The sequence below is a fragment of the Bos indicus genome, chromosome 27 (assembly GCF_029378745.1).
Source record: "Bos indicus isolate NIAB-ARS_2022 breed Sahiwal x Tharparkar chromosome 27, NIAB-ARS_B.indTharparkar_mat_pri_1.0, whole genome shotgun sequence".
NCBI lineage: Eukaryota > Metazoa > Chordata > Mammalia > Artiodactyla > Bovidae > Bos > Bos indicus.
The window spans coordinates 35,136,799-35,162,437 of record NC_091786.1 but is presented as its reverse complement, the minus strand read 5'-3'; the positions used below and the strand labels follow the sequence as shown (position 1 = coordinate 35,162,437).

The window sequence follows — 25,639 nt, the reverse complement described above, 5'->3', positions numbered from 1 at the left end:
AGTCTCTCACTCGTTTCCACTGTTTCCCCATCTATTTGCCATGAAGTGATGGGACCGGATGCCATGATCTTAGTTTTCTAATGTTGAGTTTTAAGCCAGCTTTTTCACTCTCCTCTTTCACCTTCATCAACAGGCTCTTTAGTTCCTCTTCGCCTTCCGCCAGGGAGGGCATGAAATCTTATCTGGAAATCTGTGAGTGTGAAATTCTGTTGATAGCTTTGAGGTCACATCTAGCCAGGTTCACATTCCAGAACAGGTAACACAATGAGGACAAATGGTCACAGACAACAGTTCATTGTGTCTAGGCTCTTTTTTAAAAACATTTAATGTACTTTATTGGCTTAGGTAACAGGAAAGCCCAATGGCAGAGCTCGCCTCAGTGGCTCTGCCTTGGAAGGTGTTTTCTCAGCTGGTTCTCTTGCCCTGCCCTCTCTTTCACGCCCCATCTCTCCCACTCTCGACTCCGCTCCCTGTTTCTGTTGGTTTTGTCCTCAGATTAGACTCTTTAAACAGTCATCCCTAGACAGACTTTCCCATGGATTTCTCTCGGCACCCAGATATCTGAAATAAGAGTCCATTGACCCGGCGGTCCCTTGTTTATCCCTATGGCGAGGGTAACAAAGCACTCTGTTTAAATGTGATGATGTCACCTACTCACCTTGTGAGCAGAAGAATTGGACCTGGGCCCACTGCAATATCTGAAATGGAAAAAAAGCCATTCTCACCTTGACCCTAAAGGACTCAGACGACTGGAAGGTACTCTTACAGGTAAAATGAGCTAGGCGGGTGAGGAATTAGGACTTGGGCATAAAAGCATTTGCATGCTTGAAGGATGGCATAAAAGTAAACATAGATGCAGGAGGGTGGTGCAGACAAGAAGCATTTACTTCAGAGTTTTGTCAGAAAAGATGTGCCTGGGAGGAGACCACACATAGAACAATTTTAACATACAGATGCCACATTGGCATAGCGACATGGAAGGTCAAAGGAGGAAACATGGGAGCTTCTGAATTTCCATGTATCTACACCAGGCTGTCTATGCACTTAGCAGTTGTCCCTGCTGCTGCTAAGTCACTTCAGTTGTGTCTGACTCTGTGCAACCCCATAGATGGCAGCCCATCAGGCTCCCCCACCCCTGGGATTCTCCAAGCAAGAACACTGGATTGGGTTGCCATTTCCTTTTCCAATGCATGAAAGTGAAAAGTGAAAGTGAAGTCGCTCAGTCATGTCGGACTCTTAACAACCCCATGGACTGCAGCCTACCAGGCTCCTCCATCCATGGGATTTTCCAGGCAAAAGTACTGGAGTGGGGTGCCATCAACTTCTAGGGAGTGCTTAAGTGGAGTAAAAGTCATGTAACTCAGGAAGAAATGGAAAATGGATGTGCTAAGCCAATCTGGAATCCTCCTCAGCACTTGAATGAAAAAAATGGAAAATCTGGGCCCTGGAATAGCTTTTGGTGTTGGTGGTTTAGTTGCTAAGTTGTGTCAGATTCTTGCAAGCCCATGGACTGTAGCCTGCCAGGCTCCTCTGTCCATGGGATTATCCAGGCAAGAATATCGGAGTGGTTGGCCATTTCCTTATCTAGGGGATCTTCCCAACCCAGGAATCAAACCTGAGTCTCCTTCATTGCAGGCAGATGCTTTACCAACTGAGCTATGAGGGAAGCCCCAATTCAGTTCAGTTCAGTTGCTCAGTCATGTCTGACTCTTTGAGACCCCCTGGACTGCAGCACGCCAGACCTCCCTGTCCATCACCAACTCAAACCTGGGTCTCCTGAATTGCAGACAGATGATTTACCAACTGAACTATGAGGGAAGCCCCAATAGCTTTTAGCTATATTTAAAACATGAGGAGAAATAGCATAGCAACAGGCCAGGGATATAGCTCATAGAGCAAGTCCTATTAAAATACTTAAGTATTCATAGACTGATGGATGTTTTGAAGCTTTTCATCTGGTAGCAGCACCATAGGCTAAAATATCATTTTATGCCTGAAACTCATGGTCTTTAGATACTAGGAAAAGGACAGAGTTAGTTCTTATGTTTTGAAAGGTGCCCCATAACACTTGCAGTTGATCCACACTCTTCATCTGGCTTTCTGGTAGGATCACAGTGCTTTGAAGACATGCCTTGAGACCACTGTATATGTATAGAGTATAGAGTGTATATAATCTAGTGCTTGACATATAAAATTTGCTCTAAAAATTATCATAAGATGGTTTAGAAGTGAATACTCTAAAGACAGGAATCTGAAGTATGTCCTTGGCTTGGAAGCATAAAATCCAGTGTCTACTGCTTTTATCCCATTCTGAAATCACTAAATGATTTTACTGGCTCTCGATGAAAGATTATATGCTGACTCTGATTGAGTCCCTTAGCTGTAAGCAGCACCCACATCAGACAGCTCTTTGACTGTGTTGCTGAGAATTCCATCTAGCTATCCTTCTGTGCTCAGGACAGGAAATCAGACGTTCTTTCCTCTTTGGACAAAAAAATCAAGGTATATAGCTTTTCAAAAACACTTTTGAAAAGTATTTCAAAACTAACTAATACATTAGGGTTTCAGAAATGAGCACTAAATGAAACCAAGCAGGACCCTGTGGGGCTTCTGGGCACGGAAGCCTTTCAAGCTGTTGCTAATCAGGGAAGGGAGGGGATGCAGAGACAAAGGAGGGGCGCAAGAAACAGCAGTGCAGCCTTGGGGCAGGGTCCTAGCTCCACCCAAGGGACACACAGAATGCTATCTTTGAGTGTTTTTTACAGAACTATCAAACCAGTCAATCCTAAAGGAAATTGGTCCTGAATATTCATTGAAAGGACTAATACTGAAGCTGAAGCTCCAATACTTTGGCCAGCTGATTTGAACTGACTCATTGAAAAAGCCTCTGATGCTGAGAAAGATTGAAGGCAGGAAGAGAAGGGGATGACAGAGGATGAGATGGTTGGATGGCATCACTGACTCAATGGACATGAGTTTGAGCAAGCTGGGAGTTAGTGATGGACAGGGAGGCCTGGCCTGCTGTGGTCCATGGGGTCACAAAGAGTTGAACACAACTGATCAACTGAATTGAACTTAGAGGGTGTCCCTGGTGGCTCAGATGGTAAAGAATCTGCCTGCCAAGAAGGAGACCTGGGTTCGATCCCTGGGTCCGGAAGATCCCCTGGAGGAGGGCATGGCAACCCACTCAAGTATTCTTGCCTGAGGAATCCTCTGGATGGCGGACCCTGGCAGCCACAGTCCGTGGGATGGCAAAGAGTTGGACATTACTGAAAATGAATGGAAGATGTTTCAGAGAGAAGGTCATAGTTTGTTAACCTCAAGGGATGCTTCAGGAGACCACCTGAGGCTGGATAAAAGGGCTATCAGCCTTGTGCACCCAGATCCCTATCAGCAACCTGTCCTTGAACCATTGCTATTATTATATATATTAGTGAAGTCGCTTAGTCGGGTCCTACTCTTTTGCGACCCCAGGACTGTAGCCCGCCAGACTCCTCTGTCCATGGGATTTTCCAGGCAAGGATACTGGAGTAGGTTGCCATTTCCATCTCCAGGGGATCTTCCTGACTCAGGGATAGAACTCTAGTCTCCTGCATTGCAGGCAGACTCTTTACCCTCTGAGCCACCACTGCTATGAATCTCATCACATCCTCCTGGGGTTGGAGGCACATGGTTTTGAGAGGCACCACCCCACCGTGTCCCCCTTTGCCTGGCAAAACATTAAAGCTGTTCTTTTCTGCTTCACCCAAAACTCTGTCTCCAAGATTCAATTTGGCACCGGTGTGCAGAGGCTGAGTCTTTGGCATTATAAAGAAGCCCCAAACCAGATCATCTTCTGCTTTCTCTACCCAGGGCAGCTCTGCTGAAAGCTGGGGAAGATATTTCAAAGCCACATCTGTGGAATTCCTCTGTCCTTGCTTCAATAAAGGGTGACTGATGAGGATCCCTGCCCCTGGGTACATCCCAGAGCTAGGAGGACAGACTGCAAATGTATTTTGTATTACTCCTTCTCTCACCATCGAGAAGTCCTGGAGGCGATTGTGAGGATGGGCATGATGGAGAAGATGCTATATGAGCGGTGATCTTCAGTGAGAACAAAAAGGAACCTCTGCATCCATTTCCTGTTCTCTTTTCTCTCTGTGAGGGGACTTCTGGCGATTGGTGTCGCCATTGCTCCTAGCTTTCCTCTTGCCCTTGTTGCTGGCTTTTTAATGAAAGACTTCCAAAGTGACTGGTGCTGTTTATGGAACATGAATTATAGATGGAGTTGAGTGGCCTGACTCACTGGTGATTGACAGGTGGCTCACTGCAGGGGACTCACTCCCCAAAGCGCTTGGTGCAGAGTCATCAATTAGGGCCATCATCTTTGTGTTTCTGCAACCAAAGCAGCAGACTCTCGGGGATGGACACTGGGACAGGAGAAAGCTACAGAAAGCTGAGGCTAAAGGACTGAGTCTGGTGACCACTTGGGAGGGAAGGAGTTAGACTGGTTTACAGCTCGCTCTTCCTTCAACCTCCCCCAACCCCCAGGCAACATACATCCAGTTTTTGAAATCACTTATCTTTCGTGAAAGAACTATGAAAGAACTACTTCATGAAAGAACCATACAGAGACCATTGCATTTGGAGCCAAAAAACCTGGGTTGAGCTTCCGGTTCAATCAGAGCTTGAAAAGTGAAAATGTTAGTTGCTTAGTCATGTCCAACTCTTTGTGACCCCATCAATTGTAGTCTGCCAGGCTCCTCTGTCCATGTGATTCTCCAGGTAAGAATACTGGAGTAGACTGACATTTCCTTCTCCAGTGGATCTTCCCAACCCAGGGACTGCCTGGGTCTCCTGCACTGCAGGTGGGTTCTTTACTGTGAGCCACCAAGGTAGCTTGATTAACTCCTTTGAGTAGCCTTTTCTTTACTAGCCCAAACTGGGGAAACAGTAGCATTCACCTTACCAGTCTGTGGTCAGATCTCAGTGAAAGAATGTTTGTGAGGGCATATCAGGAATCACACCCGTGTTATCATCATTGTTGTACACCCTGAACACTTCTGACCTAAGCCCTCACAGTGTTAGTACAAATTCAAGTACGATTTGATGGGTTTGAATGTGTATTGAGAGAAAGACTCACAAAGTAATTTGCCCCAAGATACAGATTCTAGAATGATAAGTAGACTCCTGTTTCTGGGAAGGGCATTTTCCCCCTTAGACCAGATGTTCAGACTGTGTTTGCATCACTGGCTGCCTCGAGTGGGCTCCCTCTACAACCTCTCTGAGCTTCTTCATTCATTCCTTCATTCATTCCAAGGATATGGACATGAGGGACACAGAGGTGAATTCATGGGGCTCATAGTGGAGTGGAGGATATGGTCTCAGGTGGCCTTGGCTTGAAGCAGGGCTTGGGTTCTCAGCCAGAGATTGAGAATCCAGTCAATTTGGTGAGAACACCAAATCCTGGCCACTAGACCAGTGGTCAGTGACGAGCCCCAGCCCTTGGGCTTTGCAGAAAAGAATTTCCACAGAGACGGAAGGTAGTGAAGCAAGTAAAGCATTTATTAAGAGGAGAAAGAGTACAGTACCTGTGGATAGGCACATGGCAGACTCAGAGAGAGTCCCTGAGTCACACCCCTGCGGCAGTTTAAATCACTTACATGGGGTACATCTTCCAGGTTTCCTTTGGCAAATCATTTGGTTTGCCTGGTTCATAATCTGTATTTAGCATCTCTCAGGACCTTCCATGTGTGTGTGTGTGTGTACGCATGCCTCTCTTAGACAAGATGGGTTCTACCACAAAGGCCTGTGGGTAGCCTGGCATTAGTTAACATCACTCGCCTTTGACTGCTGTGGAACCTTTCTGTGCATGTGTGGTCGGGGAGGTCTCCTGACTTCGAGCATGTGAAATACGTGGTGGTTTGGGCAGGGCCCAGCCTCCTCCCCCAATTGTCCTGCTATTCTCTTCTTGGAGTTTCAATCACAGGGAATGAACCTCCAATCACTTCACCGGGGGGGCGGGTGGGGAGGAGGGGGGAATCGACCTCCTGCCTCAGAAGCAGCTGTAGAACAGAAAATTACAAGCAAATCCAGCATGAGGGCAAACCCAAGGTGTTAAGCAACACATAGGCTGGTTGAGCGAGGAGGCGGAGAAACAGGAGCTGGTAGCTGATTAAGTCTCTGGGGTTTGTAGGACCTTACCAGGAAGAGACAGGAGGGGAGGTATCCAGGGAGTGTCAGGCTCTCCCACTATGGGGGTGGAATGACTTGGTTAACTATCCTAAATTATGAGGAGTTCAGATAACGTGATTTAAAATAGCAATAACCATGCTGATGTGCTCTGATATTGTTTGGAAAGAGCAGACAGCCATGGTCCAGGGAGGGCTTATTCCATGGAGATGGTGGTCATGGGGGTGGGCAATTTTGGGTAAGAAAAAAAAAATGGGTTTCTCGGGCACCTTTTGCTGTTGAAATAGGATTAATTGGTCTATTATTTCACACGCTATTTTTGATAAATATCGCCTGTGTTTATTGCAAACAGGCAGGGGCTAGCCCAAATGGCAACAGCTTCGAATACGTGTTGATTGACCGCAGAAAGACAGTTAATTCCACATGTACTCAGCACTGACTCATCAACTGCACACTCATCAGAGGATCACTGAATGTTAGAAAAGAAAGAAACCTCACAGAGCCTCCAGCCCAGCTCACTCTCTTCAAGACTGAGGATTCTGAGTTTCAGTGAGGAGGTGTGAACGATCTACAATGGGCAGGCAGAGGAAAGGAACACAACCATCCCACCGTTTCGTTCTATGTTTGTTTGCAGAAGAATCCAGATTTGTATGAAACATTTTTCCAGTGCTCTCTTTTCTCACGAACTTTTTAAAACATTTTATTTGATGTTGGAGTACAGTTAATATACAATGGTGCATTTGCTTCAAGTGTGCTTCCTGGAGGCTCAGTTGATAAAAAATCCACCTGCAATGCAGGAGACCTGGGTTTGATCCCTGGGTTGGAAAGATCCCCTAGAGAAGGGAACTGGCTACCCACTCCGGTATCCTGGCCTGGAGAATTCCATGGACCGTGTAGTCCATGGGGCCACAAAGAGTCGAACGTGACTTTCACCTTTTTTCAAGTGTACAGCAAAGGGATTCAATTACACATGTGAAAGTAAAAGTCACTCAGTTGTGTCTGACTCTTTTTGATGTGATTTCTATGTGATGTTAGCATCACTTAGAAATATGCAAAACCACACAATGTAGCAAATCAACTATATTTCAATAAAAATTAAAAAGAAAAACAAAAAGAAACACACCAAACTAGTTTCAAGTCCCAGAAACAGTCTCCCCTCAGATAAAATCCTGGTTAGTCAGCAGCCTGTTTGGAATTTTGCCATCTGTCTCCTTTCCTGTGTCTTTTGGCCCAAACCATCCTGAATTTTTTAGTATGTCCTTCGTTTAACAGTAGTAATGTTGCTGTTTTTTCTCCTGAAACCTGAATTTGTGTTCTATTTCAGTTGAAACTTACTGATCCAAGAGAATGATCAAAAAGAGCATTTCCCTTTGTAATAAAGACAAACAATTTTATGCAAGTTTTTGGAGAGGGATGGGTAGGCAGGCCTTCAAAACAGCCTTAGACTTTTTTTCTTCATATTCAGATGATAATAAAGAGCTTAAGTTTTCCCCTCCAGAAAGCAAAGCTCTTTTTCATTGAATGTGAGGTGAATTATAGGTTATGTCTCACAGTATCCTTGCTAACAAGAGAAAGAAGAAAATGCCATGAACCAGTGGATCTCAAACTTTAGCTTGTAATGCCACCACCTGGGAACTTGTTAGAAAAGCAAATGTTCAGGTCCACCCTGAAATCTACAAGTCAGAAATTCTGGGAGTCCTCCAATCTGTGTTTTATCAAATAATTCTGATATAAGCCTGAAGTTTGAGATATAGGTTGCTGGAAACTTAAAGAATGCAACCCATTTAAGAATTTACTACTGACTATGAGAACAGGTCGAATTTCTTCCAGTCTGAGAGCTGGTATTTTGATCGAGGCAGGACTGTTTCCGGATCACTGTGGCTGCAAGTTGAAGATAACATATTGTTTAGAGCAGGCTGCCCTGCACAAGCTGAGGAGTAAGTTGCCCGTGTGATGTGATCTTATACTCTGCTCCCATCAGCCTCTGCTCCCCGCATTTGCCTCTCCCCTGCCTGAAATTTCACTAATAATGCTTAATAACTATACTGAAGGACTTAATCCTATTATACCTCAAATTCCTTAGGCAGGTTAATACTTTCATCCTTTATCAGTCTCTTATACAATGGACTGAGTTTTGGATTCCTTCTGGAGGAAAAGTTTTGAGAACCTTGAAAGGCACAGAGAAAATTAGACTATTTAAGGAAGGTACAATAAAAATTTGTTTTCTTGTCTACCTCAAAATGCATACATGGCCTTCTTCTTCTTCTTCTTCTTTTTTTTTTTTTTAACAGAACTCTATTTTTTGCTAGGGGCTTCCCTGGTGGCTCAGAGGATAAAGCATCTGCCTGCGATGTGGGAGACCCGAGTTTAATTCCTGGGTTGGGAAGATCCTCTGGAGAAGGAAATGGCAACCCACTCCAGTACCCTTGCCAGGAAAATCCCATGGACGGTGAAGCCTGGTAGGCAACAGTCCATGGTGTCGCAAAGGGTCAGACACTGCTGAGAGACTTTACTTTCACTTTCACTTTCATGGCTGTTCTGCCTCCATTGTAGCTAAGAAGCCTATGTGATTAAGATATAGTCAGTAGAAAGTAAAAGATATGCAGAAAAATTTTTGGAAGCCTTTTAAAATAAAAACAAAATTGTCTGTATTTCCCCTTATCTTCCCATCACCTGGAAGGCAGATATAAAGGCTGGCGCTCCAGCAGCCATATTAAGTCATGAGGTAGAAGACTCTTACTGAGATGCCAGGGCAGAGAGAGAACAACTTGAGTCATTAGTGACTGATGGGAACCACCTTTCTATTCCCAGATATTTTAAAACATGAGAGATAAACAAGCATCTTTCCTTGGCATTTTCTTTTTTTATTATACAAAATGCAACATTCTCCTGATAGAAGAGATGGCACCAAGACAGGGATGGACAGCACAGAAAGGGGAGATTAGAAGTGTGGAAGCTGGACTTCCCTACTTTACAGCTTAACTAATCCTGTGAAGCAGCAGGATAATACATTCTTTCTTCCAGTTATCCTGCTTCCCGACACACCTATGAGTCCTTAGTGAGTCTTTAGTTCCAGTTTTTTTTTTTTTTTTTTCCTGAAATCTATAGTATCTCCATTTCCCTCAAAGAGTGTTGTAAGGTTTCACAACAACAATGACATGATTTTAGTTACATATTTTAGAACTGGTCATTTTATAGTGTTTAGAATCTAGAATTAGAGACAGTCTTTTATAGTGAACAAGACAGTAATCAAGCAATGTCAGAAAAATATCTCTCTAAGAAGATGACCATGTAATATTATAGAAATTTCTCAGTTTTCCCCATGGCCTTCCTCTGGGGTTCTTAGAGTATAAATTCCCTTCTAGGTGAAGCCTGAAAGGACAGAAATGAGCCGGACTCATCTTGACTCTATGCCTTAGGTTCAGGAATGCATGATTGAAATTTTATACACTACTATGTGTAAAATAGATAACTAATGAGAATCTACACTATAGCACAGGGGACTCTACTCAGTGCTCTGTGGTGACCGAAATGGGAAGGAAATCCCAAAGAGAGAGCATATATATATATATATATATATATACACACACACACACACATATTCACTTTGCTGTACATCAGAACCTAACACAACATTGTAAAGCAACTATACTCCAATAAAATTTTTTTTAAAAAAGAATTTCCGTCTACACTGTTCAATTGTGTGTCTACCAGTCTCTGGAAATTACTGATAGCAACAATCACAGCAGTAAATAGTTTCATAGTGTTTGATCTTTGTAGTTACTGGTCTAAATGATGTATATATATACATTAATATTAGCTCACATAATCATCATACCCTGTAAGGTAAGCATCATTATCAGTCTGAAAATGACCCACAAAAATGTCACAAGTGTATTGACTAGAAGAGCTGGGATTTGTACCCAGACCAGTGACATAGAAAGGAGGATGCTATGAGTAGATGTCTGGGGGCTTCATGCTCTGTGTTGAGAGTGCTAATCCCTAATTTGTGTAATAGTGGCTACAGGGCAGTTTTGCAATGTAGAGTCTACATTTATTGTTTCATTCGTTTCATATCAGGGTTTTTTAATTTTCTGTTTTAATTTCTGTATCGGAAATTAATGGACTAGGGAGATGATAAATAAGGATGCTTTGCGTTTGTTTTCTTTTTAGGCTTGTTTTGTATTTTAGAAGAAGGTTGAAAGTGGTGATGATGAGCAGATGGGTGAGCTGTCACATTGCCTGTTCTTTCTCATGCCTCCGTTCACCAGAACGCTCCCCTTCCAACTATGAATATGACTTCAGGGGTTGCCCTGGTAGGACATCTTTATGCGGACCATCTGTTTGCAAGTATGGACTCCACCACTAACCTCTTCCCATGGCAGGAGTTCCACAGGAGTCACTTACAGGTGAGGATGCAGCGGCTCTGAATGGAGGTGCCTGGGGGAATGAGGACAGAACTATTTACCAGTGATGACATCTGTCTTTCCTTCTAGGTGAAGCCCCAACTAATGTCTTTCTAAGCCCAAGGCAGTGCCTGGCCTTTCCTGTTTGTAGTATTTATGTGCTCTTTCTTTTCGATCTTAAGTTCTGTTACCAATCTTCCTTTCACAATTTGCCAGCATTTAAGCTTCCCTGACAGTAAAGATTCCCAGATAACACTGGTCACTGAGGCAGGAGGAAGATTTCCTCTCCAACTTTTAAAACAACAGGGATCAGTGTTTTTCTTTTTAATAAGGAAAGCTCTAAAAAAGAGGAATACAAGTTATCCACAGCTCTACCACCAAAAATATCCTTGTTAACATTTACAAATAAAATAGGATTCGCTTTTAGACACAGACAGACCTATCAGGATGGATAACTGTGATTCTGTCTGGAGGAAGAGTGATAACCTCTTCCTGGGTGATAACCTCCCAACATTCCTCAGTCCTACCACAAAGAGAGATAATTCTATTTCTTTTATTCATCAGAATACTTTTATTAGTACTCTGTCATTTATGTAGAAAAGTTCGACATTTCTCCCAAGGAAGCAATCAATAATTCCCCAGCAGTCCAGTGGTTAGGGCTCTGCACTTTAAATTAAAATTTTAGAAAATAAGCAGGAATCACACCACTAGAGAGATAATTCTGGAAAACAGAAAGAACATTTGACCCTGGAGATGATTGGGAAGCTACATCTTGCTTAGGCGGGTGCTATCTTGCAGGTCACTGTTGCCCTCTAGTGGTCACAGCGCAGACTTGCAAGCAAAGGTAAAATGCAAAAGTGTTCTGCAATACTTTTCTTTTTATAATGTGCTATTTAATGTTTTGTGTATCATGAAAACTCACGAATCTGCTCAAATTATGACCCCTACTCTCAAGAAAAAAGATATGCCTTCTTATGCAAATTCTGAAAATAATTTTAGGAGATTCACTGATGCCCAGCCACTCAATCATGAACTCTTAAGTTATAGCCTCATGATATTCTTGATAGGGATAATGAAAAAAAAAAAAAAATTACATGTGAAGAAATAAAGAAAACAGAAAAAAAAGCCAGCAAACACACACACACACACACACAACAACTTCAGGTCTGAAGCAATCCCTACCCCTGATTCTGCCAGGGCCTTTCCTTGTAAATGAACATCCACTTGCCATGTCTGCTGCTGCTGCTGCTGCTAAGTCGCTTCAGTCGTGTCTGACTCTGTGCAACCCATAGACGGCAGCCCACCAGGCTTCCCGTCCCTGGGATTCTCCAGGCAAGAACACTGGAGTGGGTTGCCATTTCCTTCTCCAATGCATGAAAGTGAAAAGTGAAAGTGAAGTCACTTAGTCGTGTCTGACTCTTGCCATGTCTACACATATTTAAAAGCAATAAATCAAGAGAGCAAATTATTAAATATAAAGGTGTTCCATCATCACACTTAGGAAAAAAAAAACTTGTGTAATAACCTGGAAGCCCACCTTCAGGTTAAACTTCCCAGACCCCTGAGAATCCTATATGAAAGCTAGAGGCCTGGAGACAGTGGGATTCAGGCATAGCTCTCAATTCCCAGGTCTGCTCTGTTGCACACCTCCGGGGACCATGCCCTCCTGCCCACAACACCCCAGTCTCCTGGCAGAGCACCAGCCGCGTCCCAGCTCTGCAACAAGGAGCCCCTGCTCCCTACACACTTGCTGTGGGCCCAGGGAATGAACAGCACAGGCTCCAGCAGGAGCAACTCCAGGAGAGAGGGCTGTGCAGGTTTCAGAAGCCAGCTTGGGACCATTTATGCAAGGATTCTGGGCCCCGAGTACCCAGAGCAAGATCTAGAAGGTGGTGGTGGTGGTGGAGGTGGCGTGAGCTCTTGCGGGGTTAGTTAGGGTGGCCCGACTGGGTTGCTGCATTCTGTCCTGCTCTCAGCAAAGGGCAAGTTCCATGTCTTGGGAAACCCTTCATTAGGACATAAAAGATCTCACTTTTCAATCTTGTGTTCATAGATTACTGGAAAAGTGAAAAATCCTCATGACAGACCCCCAAACAGGAGCTGAAGGTAATAGTGTTTTCAGTGTCAAATGGATGTGATACAGGATTTCCTGACTGGTCCGCTTGTTAAGACGCTGCCTTCCAGTGCAAATGGGCATGGGTTGGATCCCTGACTGCGGTACTAAGATTACATATACCTCGGGGTGTGGCCACCCTTTTTTAAAAAAACAGATCTAATGTAGATTACCTCTCTTCCATAGTCACAGCCACTGGTCCCCGATGTTGGCAATCGTGGTTTGTGGTCCCCCACTGATGCTCACCCCAGAGACTGCCTTTCACTCCCAAGTTCACAATCTCTCCAACCTTACCTGTGGGTTGACTATGGTGCTTTCTTTGTATGGAGACAGTGCAAGTTTGATTTTTCGCTTTGTGACGATTGCGATCATGTCCGACCCCTTTTGAAAAGTTCGGAAAATTAAATTGAAGACAAGAACACAGTGTTGGTTTATTTAGTCCTGTTCTTAACCACTACTGATGCCAGGGTTAACTAGTCAATTGTTTTATTTAAATAATAGCATTTGTGTAACAGAAAAGTAAAGCCGAATATAAAAATATAATGTCAAGTACAGATTTATGTTTTAATATTCCAATGATAAATTAACAACACTATGTGGATAATTATTGTTTATTTTCATTATTAGTTTTATCACTGTTGTTATTTGTCTGATGAAACACCATAAATCAAACACCATAAATTACAGCGGGGAATGGAATCTAGCTTTCTGAATGACTGCCAATGGCTGGAAGTTAGTTTGAATTTGGCCCCATGGGAAACAGGAGATAACAGAGAGCCAGGCAGAAAAATGTATCCTCCTCTCTCTAATTCATGGAGAGAGGGCTGTGCAGGTTTAAGAGGCCATCTTGGGGCCTTTTATGCAAGAATTCTGGGCTCCAAGTACCCAGAGCATGATCTAGAAGGTGGCTGTAAGGTAAATGGTTGTGGGTTCTTGGGGTGCAACTAGGGTGACCCAAATGGGTTGCCCATTTGGTTCTCTAGATATTTGGTTACCCTGAAGGCCAACCATGCTTGTTCCAGTTCTCCTTTCCTTGTGAGGTGGGAGGTGGCCTGTGAAAGGTCAAAGTGAAGTCTCACGTTATACTGAAAATGCTTCCCCAAAAGACACAGCCCAATCTCCGACTGATACCTTTAGGAAGGAGAAGAAGAAGAAAAAAAAAAACCTAGTTATAGACAATGAAAGGAAAATACATAATCGAGTTTGGTTTGGAATCTGTATACAGCTATAGAACCATGTGAACCAACAGATTTGTGAGTTTACAAAGGAAATGACTTTGCAAAAAAAATAATTTATTTTTGACAATGCTCGTATTCAAGAGCTCAGTTTTTTAATGTTGCTGGCAAACAGATGCTAAACTGCAAAAATTAACTAGCAATGGCATTTCAGAAAGCGATGATATCCGACTTCTTTATTAAGTTTACTGTTAAGTGAACAAAGAAAGAGAAAAACATTTCTTCCATTAGCAAAGCAAATAGAACATCTGCGCACAAGAAAATGAAACACACGATTTGGTGGGTGCAGTCCAGTGTCATGGAAGGAACAACTGGTTTGTAGGTACAGAAAGTTTTCTGTCCCAAATCTTAAACTGGATAAGATCTCCCAGGTTTTAAGCATGCTTTTGTTGTGGTGGTTTTCATTTTGACTTTAACCCCGGTTTGGAAACTACAGAAAGTGAATTAGAGACTCATAGTGAGAAAGGGGAACCCCGTCTCTGAGCTCCGTTGTGCTTGATGTCCTATAAACTGAGAGGTCTTTGTGTTCAGGTTTGACCTGAAGGCAGCTTGGGAATCCTGATGGTGTGAGGCTTGCAAGCCTACAGAGAGAGCCTGACACGTTAGCTCTGCCATCTGCAGGTTTTTCCTTTGTACTTTTTGGTTGTCTTCTTTTAAAATCATCCAAACTTTCAAGTCCTACCCAACTTTTAGGGCACCGTTGCAGCTCTTTCTTCTGTAGAAGGTGAAGAAAACTAAGTCTTGCCCTGGATAAATGCATCATTTTGAATAAAACAGTGACTAATCCCTCATGCCCCAATTGTGCTTAGTTGCTCAGTCCTGGCCAACTCTTCGCCACCCCATGGACTGTATAGCCTGCCAGGCTTCTCTGTCCATGGGGATTCTCTAGGCAAGAATACCAGCGTGGGTAGCTTTTCCCTTTACCAGGGGATCTTCCCAACCCAGGGATCAAACCCAGGTCTCCCGCATTGCAGGCGGTTTCTTAACTGTCTGGGCCAGCAGGGAAGCCCTAAGGCTTTGTCTAAACAAAGACACTCATTTTTCAAAAATAAAAAATAAAACTGTCATGACAAAAATAAATAACCAACTCCCCCGCCCCACCCCCCGGAGACAAAACTTCCTATAGTCTGAAAGCCTGAATCTTTAAATTCTTGGAAAAATTACTAAACTCATCCTAGCTGGACAAGAGCAGAGGATAGAAGGGACTCCGTGCTTCCTTGTCACCAACAGTGGTGGGTGGTGGGGGCCCCCAGGGAGAAGGTGAATCTACAGGGTTTTGGACTTAACACCTTGTTCCTCCTTCTCAGGTTTGGTAAAGAAACCGATACAGGAAGAAAGACTTGTCCTACATTCTCAGCCTCAGAGCAGTGGGATTTTATCACTATTAAGAGAGACAGTGGTTCCTTTGCACATGGATCCCCAGCATAATGAGCTTTCAGATGTGAACGAGGTCAGCTTTTTCTGGGTGGGCCTCCTTGATTTTCCTGGTGGCATCTGCCCCTTCACTACTTCACCCCTTCCCTGCCTCTCTTAGAGGATGGCTCAACTTTGTGACATTTTTTTTACCTCCTCTCCGTCATTACAGAGGAAGATTCTTCCGCTAGTGAAGAGCATGGGGAGAGTATGTGTTAGACTCCATAATTTCTCAAAGAAGTTTGGGATGACTAATTTAATTGATCCCTTTGGCCAGATGCCCAGATATTTGGTCAAACACTACTTTATGGATGTTTCTGTGAGGGTGTTGGGGATGAAACGAACACTTAGGTCTGTGGACTTGGAGTAAAACGGGTTGCCCAACCCTAGGTGAGGCGGGTGTGTGCTAACTTGCCTCTTTGTGACCCCATGCCCTGTAACACACCAGGCTCCTCTGTCCATGGGATTCTCCAGGCAAGAATACTGGAGTGAGTTGCCACGCCCTCCTCCAGGGGATCTTCCCGACTCAGGAACTGAGCCTGTGTCTCTCACATCTCCTGCATTGGCAGGCAGGTTCTTTGCCACTAGTGCCACCTGGGAAGCCCCACCTTAGGTGGGTGGGTCTCATCTAATCAGGTGAAGGCCTGAATAGAACCAAAAGGCTCATCCTCCCATGAGAAGGAAAGAATTCTCCAGCACACAGCTTTCAGACTTGAACCACAGCATTGGCTCTCCCTGGGTCTTCCTCTTGGGATAGGTATGGATGTAGATGTAGGTACAGACATAAGTATAGACACATACAGATACAGAGAGAGTGTCTGAGCCTACATGTCAAGCCTATACTTTGACTTTTTCTTCAAGCTTGTGCTAACATCCTCATACCATCATCATCACATCATTTCAATCATACAATAAGTCATTTTCGCCCACTAATGTGGACACCCTTTATCTTTAGAATTCTTGGGGGGAAATGTGTTCTTTTTTGTTATGGAAGCTTTGTTTTCTCTACTCTGCCATAAAGCTGAAAATGGAACTCACTTGGCTATAGACATCAAACCTTGAACATGAATTAGGAGTTGGTTCCTTGGCAAAGAAACTCTTTGGTTTGCACTGATTTCATCCTTGTATAATGAAAACAAACAAAACATTCTGAAAGCTTTGAGGGTCACACTTTATTCACTTCCCTTCCCGCTTCCTTCAGTCTACCTGGTTTTCTAGTTATTCAACATTTATTGAAAACCTGCTCAGAATCAAGCCCTGTGGTCTCTTTGTGTGGGCTTGGATCTGTGGAAAGGATTCCAGGGAAGACGAGTCTTTGTGAATCTGGTCACTCTCAGGGGAAAAACATTTTTTCATTGATATAAGCCTAGATTCAAAACCTAGACTGAACTGGTATTCTTTTTTAAGTTCTCAAAGCCCTTCATTACTCCCCACTCAGGCCTACTTATTTCAAGAAAATTCCAGGTTCTGTCTCACTTTCCTTGCCTGTTTTGAGGCCATGTTACCTGTTTCCTTTACCAAGTGCAGGATAGAGACAGGTCCAACTTTCCTTCTAGGAAGCCAGAGCTTCCTGACAACTAGACATGGCTCCCCCTAGTTCAAGGTCACATAATAAAATACCATAACCAACAGTTTTTCACTCACTCTCTAGTTCAGCTCCCCTCAAGTGAGTGAACTATGGCTCTGAAAGATTAAATAATGTATTTGCCTGTCGTGAAATGTAACAAAACTGGAATACGGACCCAGGTTTTTTCCTCTCTTTAAGTCCACGCTTTGGTCACTTTCTACTTCCTAGGATCCCTAAATGATAAATGGTCATTTTTATTGCCAAGCAGACTCTGAATCCAAGAAGCTGGAGGAATACCGTGTTCTCTCTTGCACTGGTGTCTGCACGATGCTCTGAGCCTCATCCCGCAACCATGCAAACTTTCATTCATGACAAGAACTATAACGTTTGTGACTTATAACCACCCTGAGACCAATCTTGATTATGAAAGATCATCTCGACTGTGTAAGAAACAGGAATTGAGACTATTTACAACAGCTAGGATATGGAAGCAACTTAGATGTCCCTCAGCAGATGAATGGATAAGGAAGTTGTGGTGCTTATACACAGCGGACTATTACTCAGCTATAAAAAGAAATGCCTTTGAGTCAGTTCTAATGAGGTGGATGAAACTAAAGCCTATTATACAGAAGGAGGTAAGTGAGAAAGAAAGACAAATATCGTATATTAATGCATATATATGAAATCTAGAAAGATGGTACCAATGATCCTATATGCAGGGCAGCAAAGGAGACACGGACTTAAAGAACAGACTTTTGGACTCAGTGGGAGAAGGAGAGGGTGGGATGATTTGAGAGAAAAGCACTGAAATGTATAATTGCCATATGTAAAATAGATAGCCAGTGGGAGTTTGATGTGTGATGCAGGGAACCCAAGGCCAGTGCTCTGTGACAACCTAGAGGGATGGGGTGGGGAGGGGAGTGGAGGGGGCTTCAGGATGGGGGGACACATGTCTGCCTATGGCTGATTCATGCTGATGTATGGCAAAAGCCATCACAATATTGGAAAGCAGTTATCCTCCAATTAAAATAAACAAATAAATTTTTTAAGGAAAGAAAGTGCATTAAAAAAAAAAAACAGGAAGCTGAGAATGAAGGATATTCTAAATTTGGTCAATGTATCTATATTCACCCATAGATATATGTATAACAGAATCACATTGCTGTACACCTGAGACTAACACAATATTGTAAATCAACTCTACATCAATTAAGCAAACCAAATTTTAAAAATGGAGAAGTCAGAATTCAAAGACAGAATTCAGACATATTTTAAATGTTACTTTCTTTTTGAACAAGAATGACAGCAACAATGGGCGATGGTGTTCCTACTTGATCCGCCTCCTTGGACCCAGTGTACAAGCAGTCTGGGTTTATTGATACCAAGCTAGAGCAGTTAGGAGAGCAGATCGAAGAGAAATAAATATATCCAAGTACAATTCCATAAGTTTTACAATCCACTTGTCAAGCACAAGGACGGTATATGGAGAGAAAAGGCTTTATGAGTGATGAGAGCCTCTGTCTTCTGAGCCGAGACTCTGACCTAAGCTGTAGACAGAGAGGACACCATCAGAGTTTTTCTTGGTCCACTCAGACCACATGCTCTTGGCTTCATCATCCACACTTTCCTTTTTTTTTTTTTTTTTTTGGCAAGACCAAGTCCTTGGATGATGTAGGGACTTCCTGGCACCCCCAAAGATTGTACTGGTTTCTTATTAAGGGTCTTGGGCATTGAGAGTCCATAAGGATCAATTCATTCACTTTACAAATACAAACTTTCAGCATAAGAAGAAAGAATCATTCTTTTAAAAATAAAGAAAGAAACCGAACTAGAAAGTACAAACTTCTGAAGCGTGTGGCTACGCCTCATCTGTTCCTGTAACATTAACTACCCATTTCCATGCTGGTGATTTTAGTCTTGTCTTCCACTTTCTCTTCCCTTCTCATATCCCCTGGAGCATTTCCAATTTTCTGCCCCCAAATTCTGCACATGCAGGGAGAGAGTGATAGCCTGGGGCCTGAAAAAGCCCTGCTGTAATCGCTAAGCCAGACTTCCCTGGTAGCTCAGCTGGTAAAGAATCTGCCTGCAATTCAGGAGACCCCGGTTTGATTCCTGGGTTGGGAAGATCCCCTGGAGAAGGGGATGGCTACCCACTGAAGTATTAATGGGCTTTCCTGATGGCTCAGATGTTAAAGAATCTGCTCATAATGCAAGAGACCTGGGTTCAATCCCTGGTTGGGAAGATCCCCTGGAGTAGGGCATGGCAACCCACTCTAGTATTCTTGCCTGGAAAATGCCTATGGACAGAGGATCCTGGGGGGCTACAGTCCATAGCCTTGCAAAGAGTCAGACATGACTGAACAACTAAGCACAGCACAGCACGACCCCTAAGCCAGGACTCAGTAAGAACTTAGTAAGTTGGTGAGTAAATGAATGGATGCAGGAAAGTTTTGTTTTTGTTTTTTGAGAAATCAGCAAGGTGATCCGTGCATAAGCAATTTTATTTGATTAGTGAAATGTAGATTGGGTTTCTATAGTTTGACAAACAGAGTAGGGGTACACTTGCTCCCGGGGGCGGGGGTGGTTCTAAAGGGGTAATCCAGAGCTGTTTGCTATAAAACAGTAACTAGAGAGGGAATAATGAGTTTCAGGCCATGAAAACTCTCTTCTGTGAATAGCTCTCAGTAAAAGAAAAGGTGGTGTTCTGGGGAGCAAGGACGCGAATGGCACTGAGGTCCCTTTCAGATTATTCCAGACAGAATAGTCCCATTCTGCAGGTCTGCCCACTGTCCAGCGAGAGGAGAACAAGGACAGACCCCTGCGGTTGCTGGGTTTGCGCTGCCGGTGAGAGGGCGGTCCCTCAGCCGCTTGGGTGGAGCAGTGTCTCCAGCGTCTTGTCCCTGACACTCTTCAGGAAGCTCACGACGGCCGTTCCCCCGGTGCCCCTCTCCTCTAGGGCCTGAGGGGGCCTTGGGAGGTGGCTCGTCCTCTGGGCCTTTGCTCTGGATGCAGCTGTGATGAGGTACTTGGTCACCAGGGCCAGGTGGTAGGTGCGCAGGGCTGCCAGGCTCTCCACACACTGGTTATAGGCCGTCAGAAGCTGGCTGTTCCCAGAGGACATGATGTGGGTCCTCAGGGAAGGAGCCACGCAAATTTCTTCTAGGAAGGCCCTGTGTGAAGGAGGCATGTAATCCCTCATCCTGTGCAGAAAATCAGCTGAAAGAAAGATCGCAGGACAAGGCTGTAACTCCCTGTGGAAAGATAAGCAAACCAGTCTACTTGTCAAGACATCATGCCGCCCTGATCCTCATTACTCATCCTAACGTATCCAGGCAACTTGGCTGGCTCTTGTGCTTACAGACATCACATCCTCCAAAGCCTTTTCTCTTTTTTAATTATTTATTTATTTATTTTTAATATTTTTGCTCCCTCACTTAGCATGTGGGAACTTAGTTCCCTGGCCAGAGACTGAAGCTCCACCCACGTATTGGAAGCACAGGGTCTTAATTACCAGGGAATTCCCAAAGCCTCCAAATGTTGATTGGAAATGAGGAAGGGAAAAGAAGCAAGCCCCATTTCAGATAACTAACCTGGAACCAGCTCTACCAGCCAATGTATAAATAGTTATCATCTCTGAAATGTGGGCTGAAATATCTCCCTCGTCACACAAGGTGGATCCACAAAGGTAAGGCATGGACCCTTAAATGGAGGAGCTAAATATTCTGCTGAATTTTGTCTCTCAAGTGCTTCATTTTAGAGGGAGTGCTAAGGAAGAGGAAAGTGATATAAGTTTCTGAGGGCAAGAAGATAAAGAATGAATAATTGTTTTAGTAATAGCCTCAAAGTCAAATTGTTTAAAAATCGGGTCAATAGATAAGTATGGGAAATATAGATAGAAGAGAGATCATCTATAGGAAATTCATTATGGGATTAATATTAATCATGGTACATCATTAACATCATCAAATCAGAAGCCCATGGAATATTATTCAGTTATGAAAAAGAAGAGTATTAGATCATTTGCAGAGATGTGGATGGGCTCTGAGTCTGTCACACAGAGTGAAATAAGTCAGAATGACAAAAAAATATCATATATTAACACATACATATGGAATCTAGAAAAATGGTACAGATGAGCCTGTTTTCAGGGCAAGAGTAGAGACACCGACATGTGGACAAGTTGGGAGAGAAGGACTGACGCATGTAGATTACTGTGTACAGAATAGATAGCTAGTGGGAACCTGCTGTAGAGCACAGGGAGCTCAGCTCGGTGCTCTGTGATGACCTAGAAGTGGGATGGGGCAGCGAATGGGAGGGAAGTCCAAGAGGAAGTGGATATATGTGTGTATGTGGCAGATTCACTTCATTGTACAGCAGAAACTAACACAGTATTGTAAAGCATTATACTTCCCCCACCCGCGCCCCCAGAAAAAAAATAAAAAAGCCCATGAAAATTGATCATAGTTCTAGAGAACTGCCTTTTGTGGGTGAGACTAGATTCTTCCCTGGTGGCTCAGACGGTAAACCGTCTGCCTACAGTGCCTACCATGTGGGAGACCCGGGTTCAATCCCTGGGTGGGAAGATTTCCTGGAGAAGGAAATGGCAACCCACTCCAGTATTCTTGCCTGGAAAATCCCACGGATAGCGGAACCTGGTAGGCTACAGTCCATGGGGTCACAAAGAGTCGGACACGACTGAGCAACTTCACTTTCTTTCTTTCTAGATTCTATGACCAAATTCTAGTCGGTTTTTTTCTTTTTCTTTTTTTTTATTCCAGCTTAGAAACTTTGCACTAGGAAATGTCTTTTTGCAGCTGTTGAGCATTTGGCTTGATGATGGCAGGTAAGGAAAGGCACCCTTTCAAGCTTGCAAGATGGCAGAACCCTGTTCGGGTCTAGAGGGGTGTGGGTTGAGGCTGCACTATTTTTATGGGGACAGGCTTCAGTGGAGGAACCCACATCTATCAGCAGCTACATCCTGACTTGTCAACACAGGGTCTGGGCCTCAGTCTCCAGACCACTCCCCCACTCTAGAAAAAGCAATCTACTGCCTGCTGCTGCTGCTGCTGCTAAGTCGCTTCACTCGTGTCCGACTCTGTGTGACCCCATAGACGGCAGCCCTCCAGGCTCCCCCATCCCTGGGATTCTCCAGGCAAGAACACTGGAGTGGGTTGCCACTTCCTTCTCCAATGCATGAAAGTGAAAAGTGAAAGTGAATTCACTCAATCATGTCCGACTCTTCATGACCCCATGGCCTGCAGCCTACCAGGCTCCTCTGCCCATGGGATTTTCCAGGCAAGAGTACTGCAGTGAGGTGCCATTGCCTTCTCCAAATCTAAGGATCCAAATAAAGTTACAGGGGACTGCTGGAAATTCAGCAGTGTTTTAAAGTTTGGAAGTAAAACCCAACATTCAGTTGAGCTCTGATACGAATTGGCTGGATACAATCACAGATGGCAGGCACACAGTCTCCTGGTTAATCGGGAGGAGTGCAGACTTTCTGACTTATAGTTGGACTTACCAACTGGTGAAAACAGCTCTGCTCTTCCTCTCTGATAAGGAAAAAAACAAGAAAAAAGAAAAATGACTGATTTACCACTCTCCTTGCTGTGACGGACGCCCAAGAACTCATCAAAGGCATGCAGTATTGTGCTCTGAGCAGCGCTTCCTCCAGAGTAACTCAGGGGCTCTTTGGAGACACCTTCGTATACCAAGCCCGCAGGCAGTGCTGGGTTATCCTTCCATCTAGGTAAGAACAAAAGTCAGATGGAAGTGCATACTAGGATTTAAGAGTGTCTTTTCTGATCAGGATACAGATCAAGCAAGAAAGGGAACACCCTTTCCTATCTTCTTTTCTCTCCTCTTCTTTCACCCTGATTCCACGTCTTCATCTTTTTTGTCTGAGTCTCCCTTTTTCTGAGTCCCCCAACCATTTTACTCATTTCATTTACTCATTTACTCATTTTACTCATTTCTGATATTTTAGGGGGTCTTGAACATTCTTGGCGTGTATGTGAGTAACTCCACAATGAGACAGAATCAGCAACCCCAAGAATATGCTGTGTGTGTGTGTGTGTGTGTGTGTGTGTTAGTCACTCAGTCATGTCCAACTCTGTGACCCCATGGCCTGTAGCCTGGCGGGCTCCTTTTTCCACGGAATTCTCCAGGCGAGAATATAGTTTACATATCAAATTCCCCTACATTTTCTCACTTATTCTTCCTGGAGTAGATCCAGGCATTTTAAAACCCATTTAATACAGAAGCAGTCTCAAGGCGCTGTCTCCAGGACCACCATTCTTAGTGCAGCAACTAGAACTTGACCCCTAAATTTGTAATTCTCTAGTTTTACTTCCCAAGACCCCACCCACCCACGTGTTAATTTCTTTTGCTGAGAACAAAATATTCTTCTCTTATTGCTGGGAACCCTGTTGTTAAGGCTTTAAATAGCAGATGGCAGACTTACGTTGATGTCTGCCGTCCTTCCTGTAATTCTAAAAATCATTTTGCTCAAGAGAAGGGAAACACACACATCACGCACATACAGAAGCCTCAGACAGACTGCTCAGCTGGCATCCATGACCTTTTTCAAATACCTCCCTGAATAGGAAACACGCTTATTTTCTTTGGGGGCTGTTTTGCATCAGCTGTTCTGCAGTTTTGCTGGATGAATATCATAGTGGCCTTTGCATTTGGAGAAATATCACCACACAAGGAGATGACACACAGAAGAGCCGGGAGTGAATGGGAGGAGCCCAGGGAGGGTCTGAGTCTAAGATCAAAACCTGCTGTGGCTCTTAGGAGAAAGGACTCTGTCTTAGGCAGATGTGGAATTGAGTCTCAGCTTTGATACTTAGTAACTCTGAGCCTTGGCTGAGTTAATTCACTTCCCAAGCCTCAGTTTCTTAATTGGAATAATATTAGTATCAATCTTATTGGGTTGTTGGGAGAACTAATTAAAATAATAGCTGCCCAGTGTCTGAAAAATATTGTGTTCAATAAATATCAGCCATTTTATCATACTATTCACACTGAATTGTAACCTCAGCTCCCTCCTTTCATTTTTTGGTAACTTTATACAAGCCCTTCTTAGTCTCAGTTCTCCTGACCTGTGCATATGAGCTCAGTCACTCAGTGTCAGACTCTGCAACCCCATGGACTGTAGCCTACTCAACTCCTCAGTCTATGGGATTTTCCAGACAAGAATACTGGAGTGGGTTCCCATTTCCTCCTCCAGGGGATCTTCCTGACCCAGGGATGGAACCCACATCTCCTTCGTCTCCTGCCTTGGCAGGTGGGTTCTTTACCACTAAGCCACCTGTGAAGTCCCTCCTGACTTGTACCTAGTACCTAGAGCGGCTGAAAGCATCAAGTGCATTCCAGAAAGTTCTGATGACTCATCAGAGTTTGGGACATTGGTCCAATAAAACTTCTAAACAACATTTTATGGGGCAGAAATGTTGAAGCCCGGACTGCTATTGTGTGATAAGTGGACCAAACATTGGCAGTATTGGTTTGGATTGTTCTCTGTAATCCTGTTGATGGTCTCATTTGGTCTCTGGGCTCGTTCCCTAGCCCCTTCCCTTCATGACCGCTCCTAAGTGCTGGACACGCTCAGGACTTAGTCCATGCACCTCTCACTACTCTCATTCCCACATCATCTCATCTCACCTCGTGGATTTCAAAGCCAGCTATACTAGACTATTGACAAATGTGCACGTGGACCTCAGCCTCTTCCTTATATTCCAGATACATGTGTTCAGCTGCCTACTAGACATCTCCATAGGAAGGGCTTCACCCCAAAGTGACCTCTCCACTCCCCCTTCCTTTTGCCAGGTCGGCTCCTCCCATGTCTCTACCGTCGGAGAAAAGCCAATGGTGGCTCCATCCTTTCCACAGGTCCAGCCATAAACCTAGAGTCCTCTCTGATGGACCTCTTTCTCTTCCATTCTATGTGTGATCCAAGAGCAGATCCTGTCAACCTTCCCTTCAATCCATATCCATTCAGAACTGACCGTTTCTCAGTGTCTCTACTGCCCCCATCCAAGCCCAAGCCACCACCCTATCTTGCGGTCAGAGCTTCTTAAGTGCTTTCCTGGGCCCCATCTATTCCCCCACTCAGAAGATAAGAGTGACAACCTGAAACTTGAGACAGCTCATGTCACTTTTCTCAGAACTTGCCCGCGCTGTTCATCACACTCAGAAAGGAAACCAAGGAACCTCTACATGGTCTGGACCCCATCAGTTGTTTTCCTCATTCTCCCCGCCTTTCCTCCTTGGGAGCACTTCTGGGCTCAGGGCAGCTCTTCCTTCAACAGTCCTCCCACGCCTGGGTCACTGTGACGTTGCTCCTTTTGCACGGAGCAGGTACCTGAGTAGCTTACTCCTCACTTCTTTCCTGCATCTTCTAAAACATCCTTTAGGAACATGGCATTCACAGACCACAATAAATAAATAAGAACTTTGGCTACCACTCCTAACATTCCATAATGCTCTTATTCTACTTCTATAGCTTTTATTGCTGTAACACATAGAGTATGATACTTGCCTTCCTTATATTTATTCATTCATATTAATAAAATAAATATGTTTATTTTATTCACCAAATATAAATGTATTTATAATTATAATAAATTATAATTATGCTATTTATTCATTAATTATTCACATATTAATAAACATGTGCTATGATTAACATGTAGGCTCCACAGGAATGAACTGGTTGTTTGTTCTACTG

General features: G+C 43.9%; 1 protein-coding gene and 1 long non-coding RNA gene across 5 annotated transcripts in view; one reads left to right on the top strand and one right to left on the bottom strand.

The window, feature by feature from the left end:
• The first annotated feature begins 455 nt into the window (after positions 1-455).
• LOC139180130 (uncharacterized) lies at positions 456-13,182 on the top strand. Its single transcript, XR_011564443.1, has 4 exons — positions 456-768; positions 10,345-10,580; positions 12,631-12,683; positions 12,877-13,182. It is a non-coding gene; the product is annotated as an uncharacterized lncRNA (long non-coding RNA).
• A 6,206-nt stretch (positions 13,183-19,388) lies between these two features.
• The window catches only part of IDO2 (indoleamine 2,3-dioxygenase 2), a 66,173-nt gene continuing 59,922 nt past the window's right edge, over positions 19,389-25,639 (bottom strand). For all 4 annotated transcript variants that reach the window (XM_019953601.2, XM_070781468.1, XM_019953603.2 and 1 more), the window contains 2 exons: positions 22,502-22,650; positions 19,389-20,121 (listed from right to left, as the gene is read on the bottom strand). In XM_019953601.2, the coding sequence (XP_019809160.2) occupies positions 19,766-20,121; positions 22,502-22,650 (505 nt within the window). In that variant the 3' untranslated portion in view covers positions 19,389-19,765. The remainder of the gene's footprint in view (positions 20,122-22,501; positions 22,651-25,639) is intronic.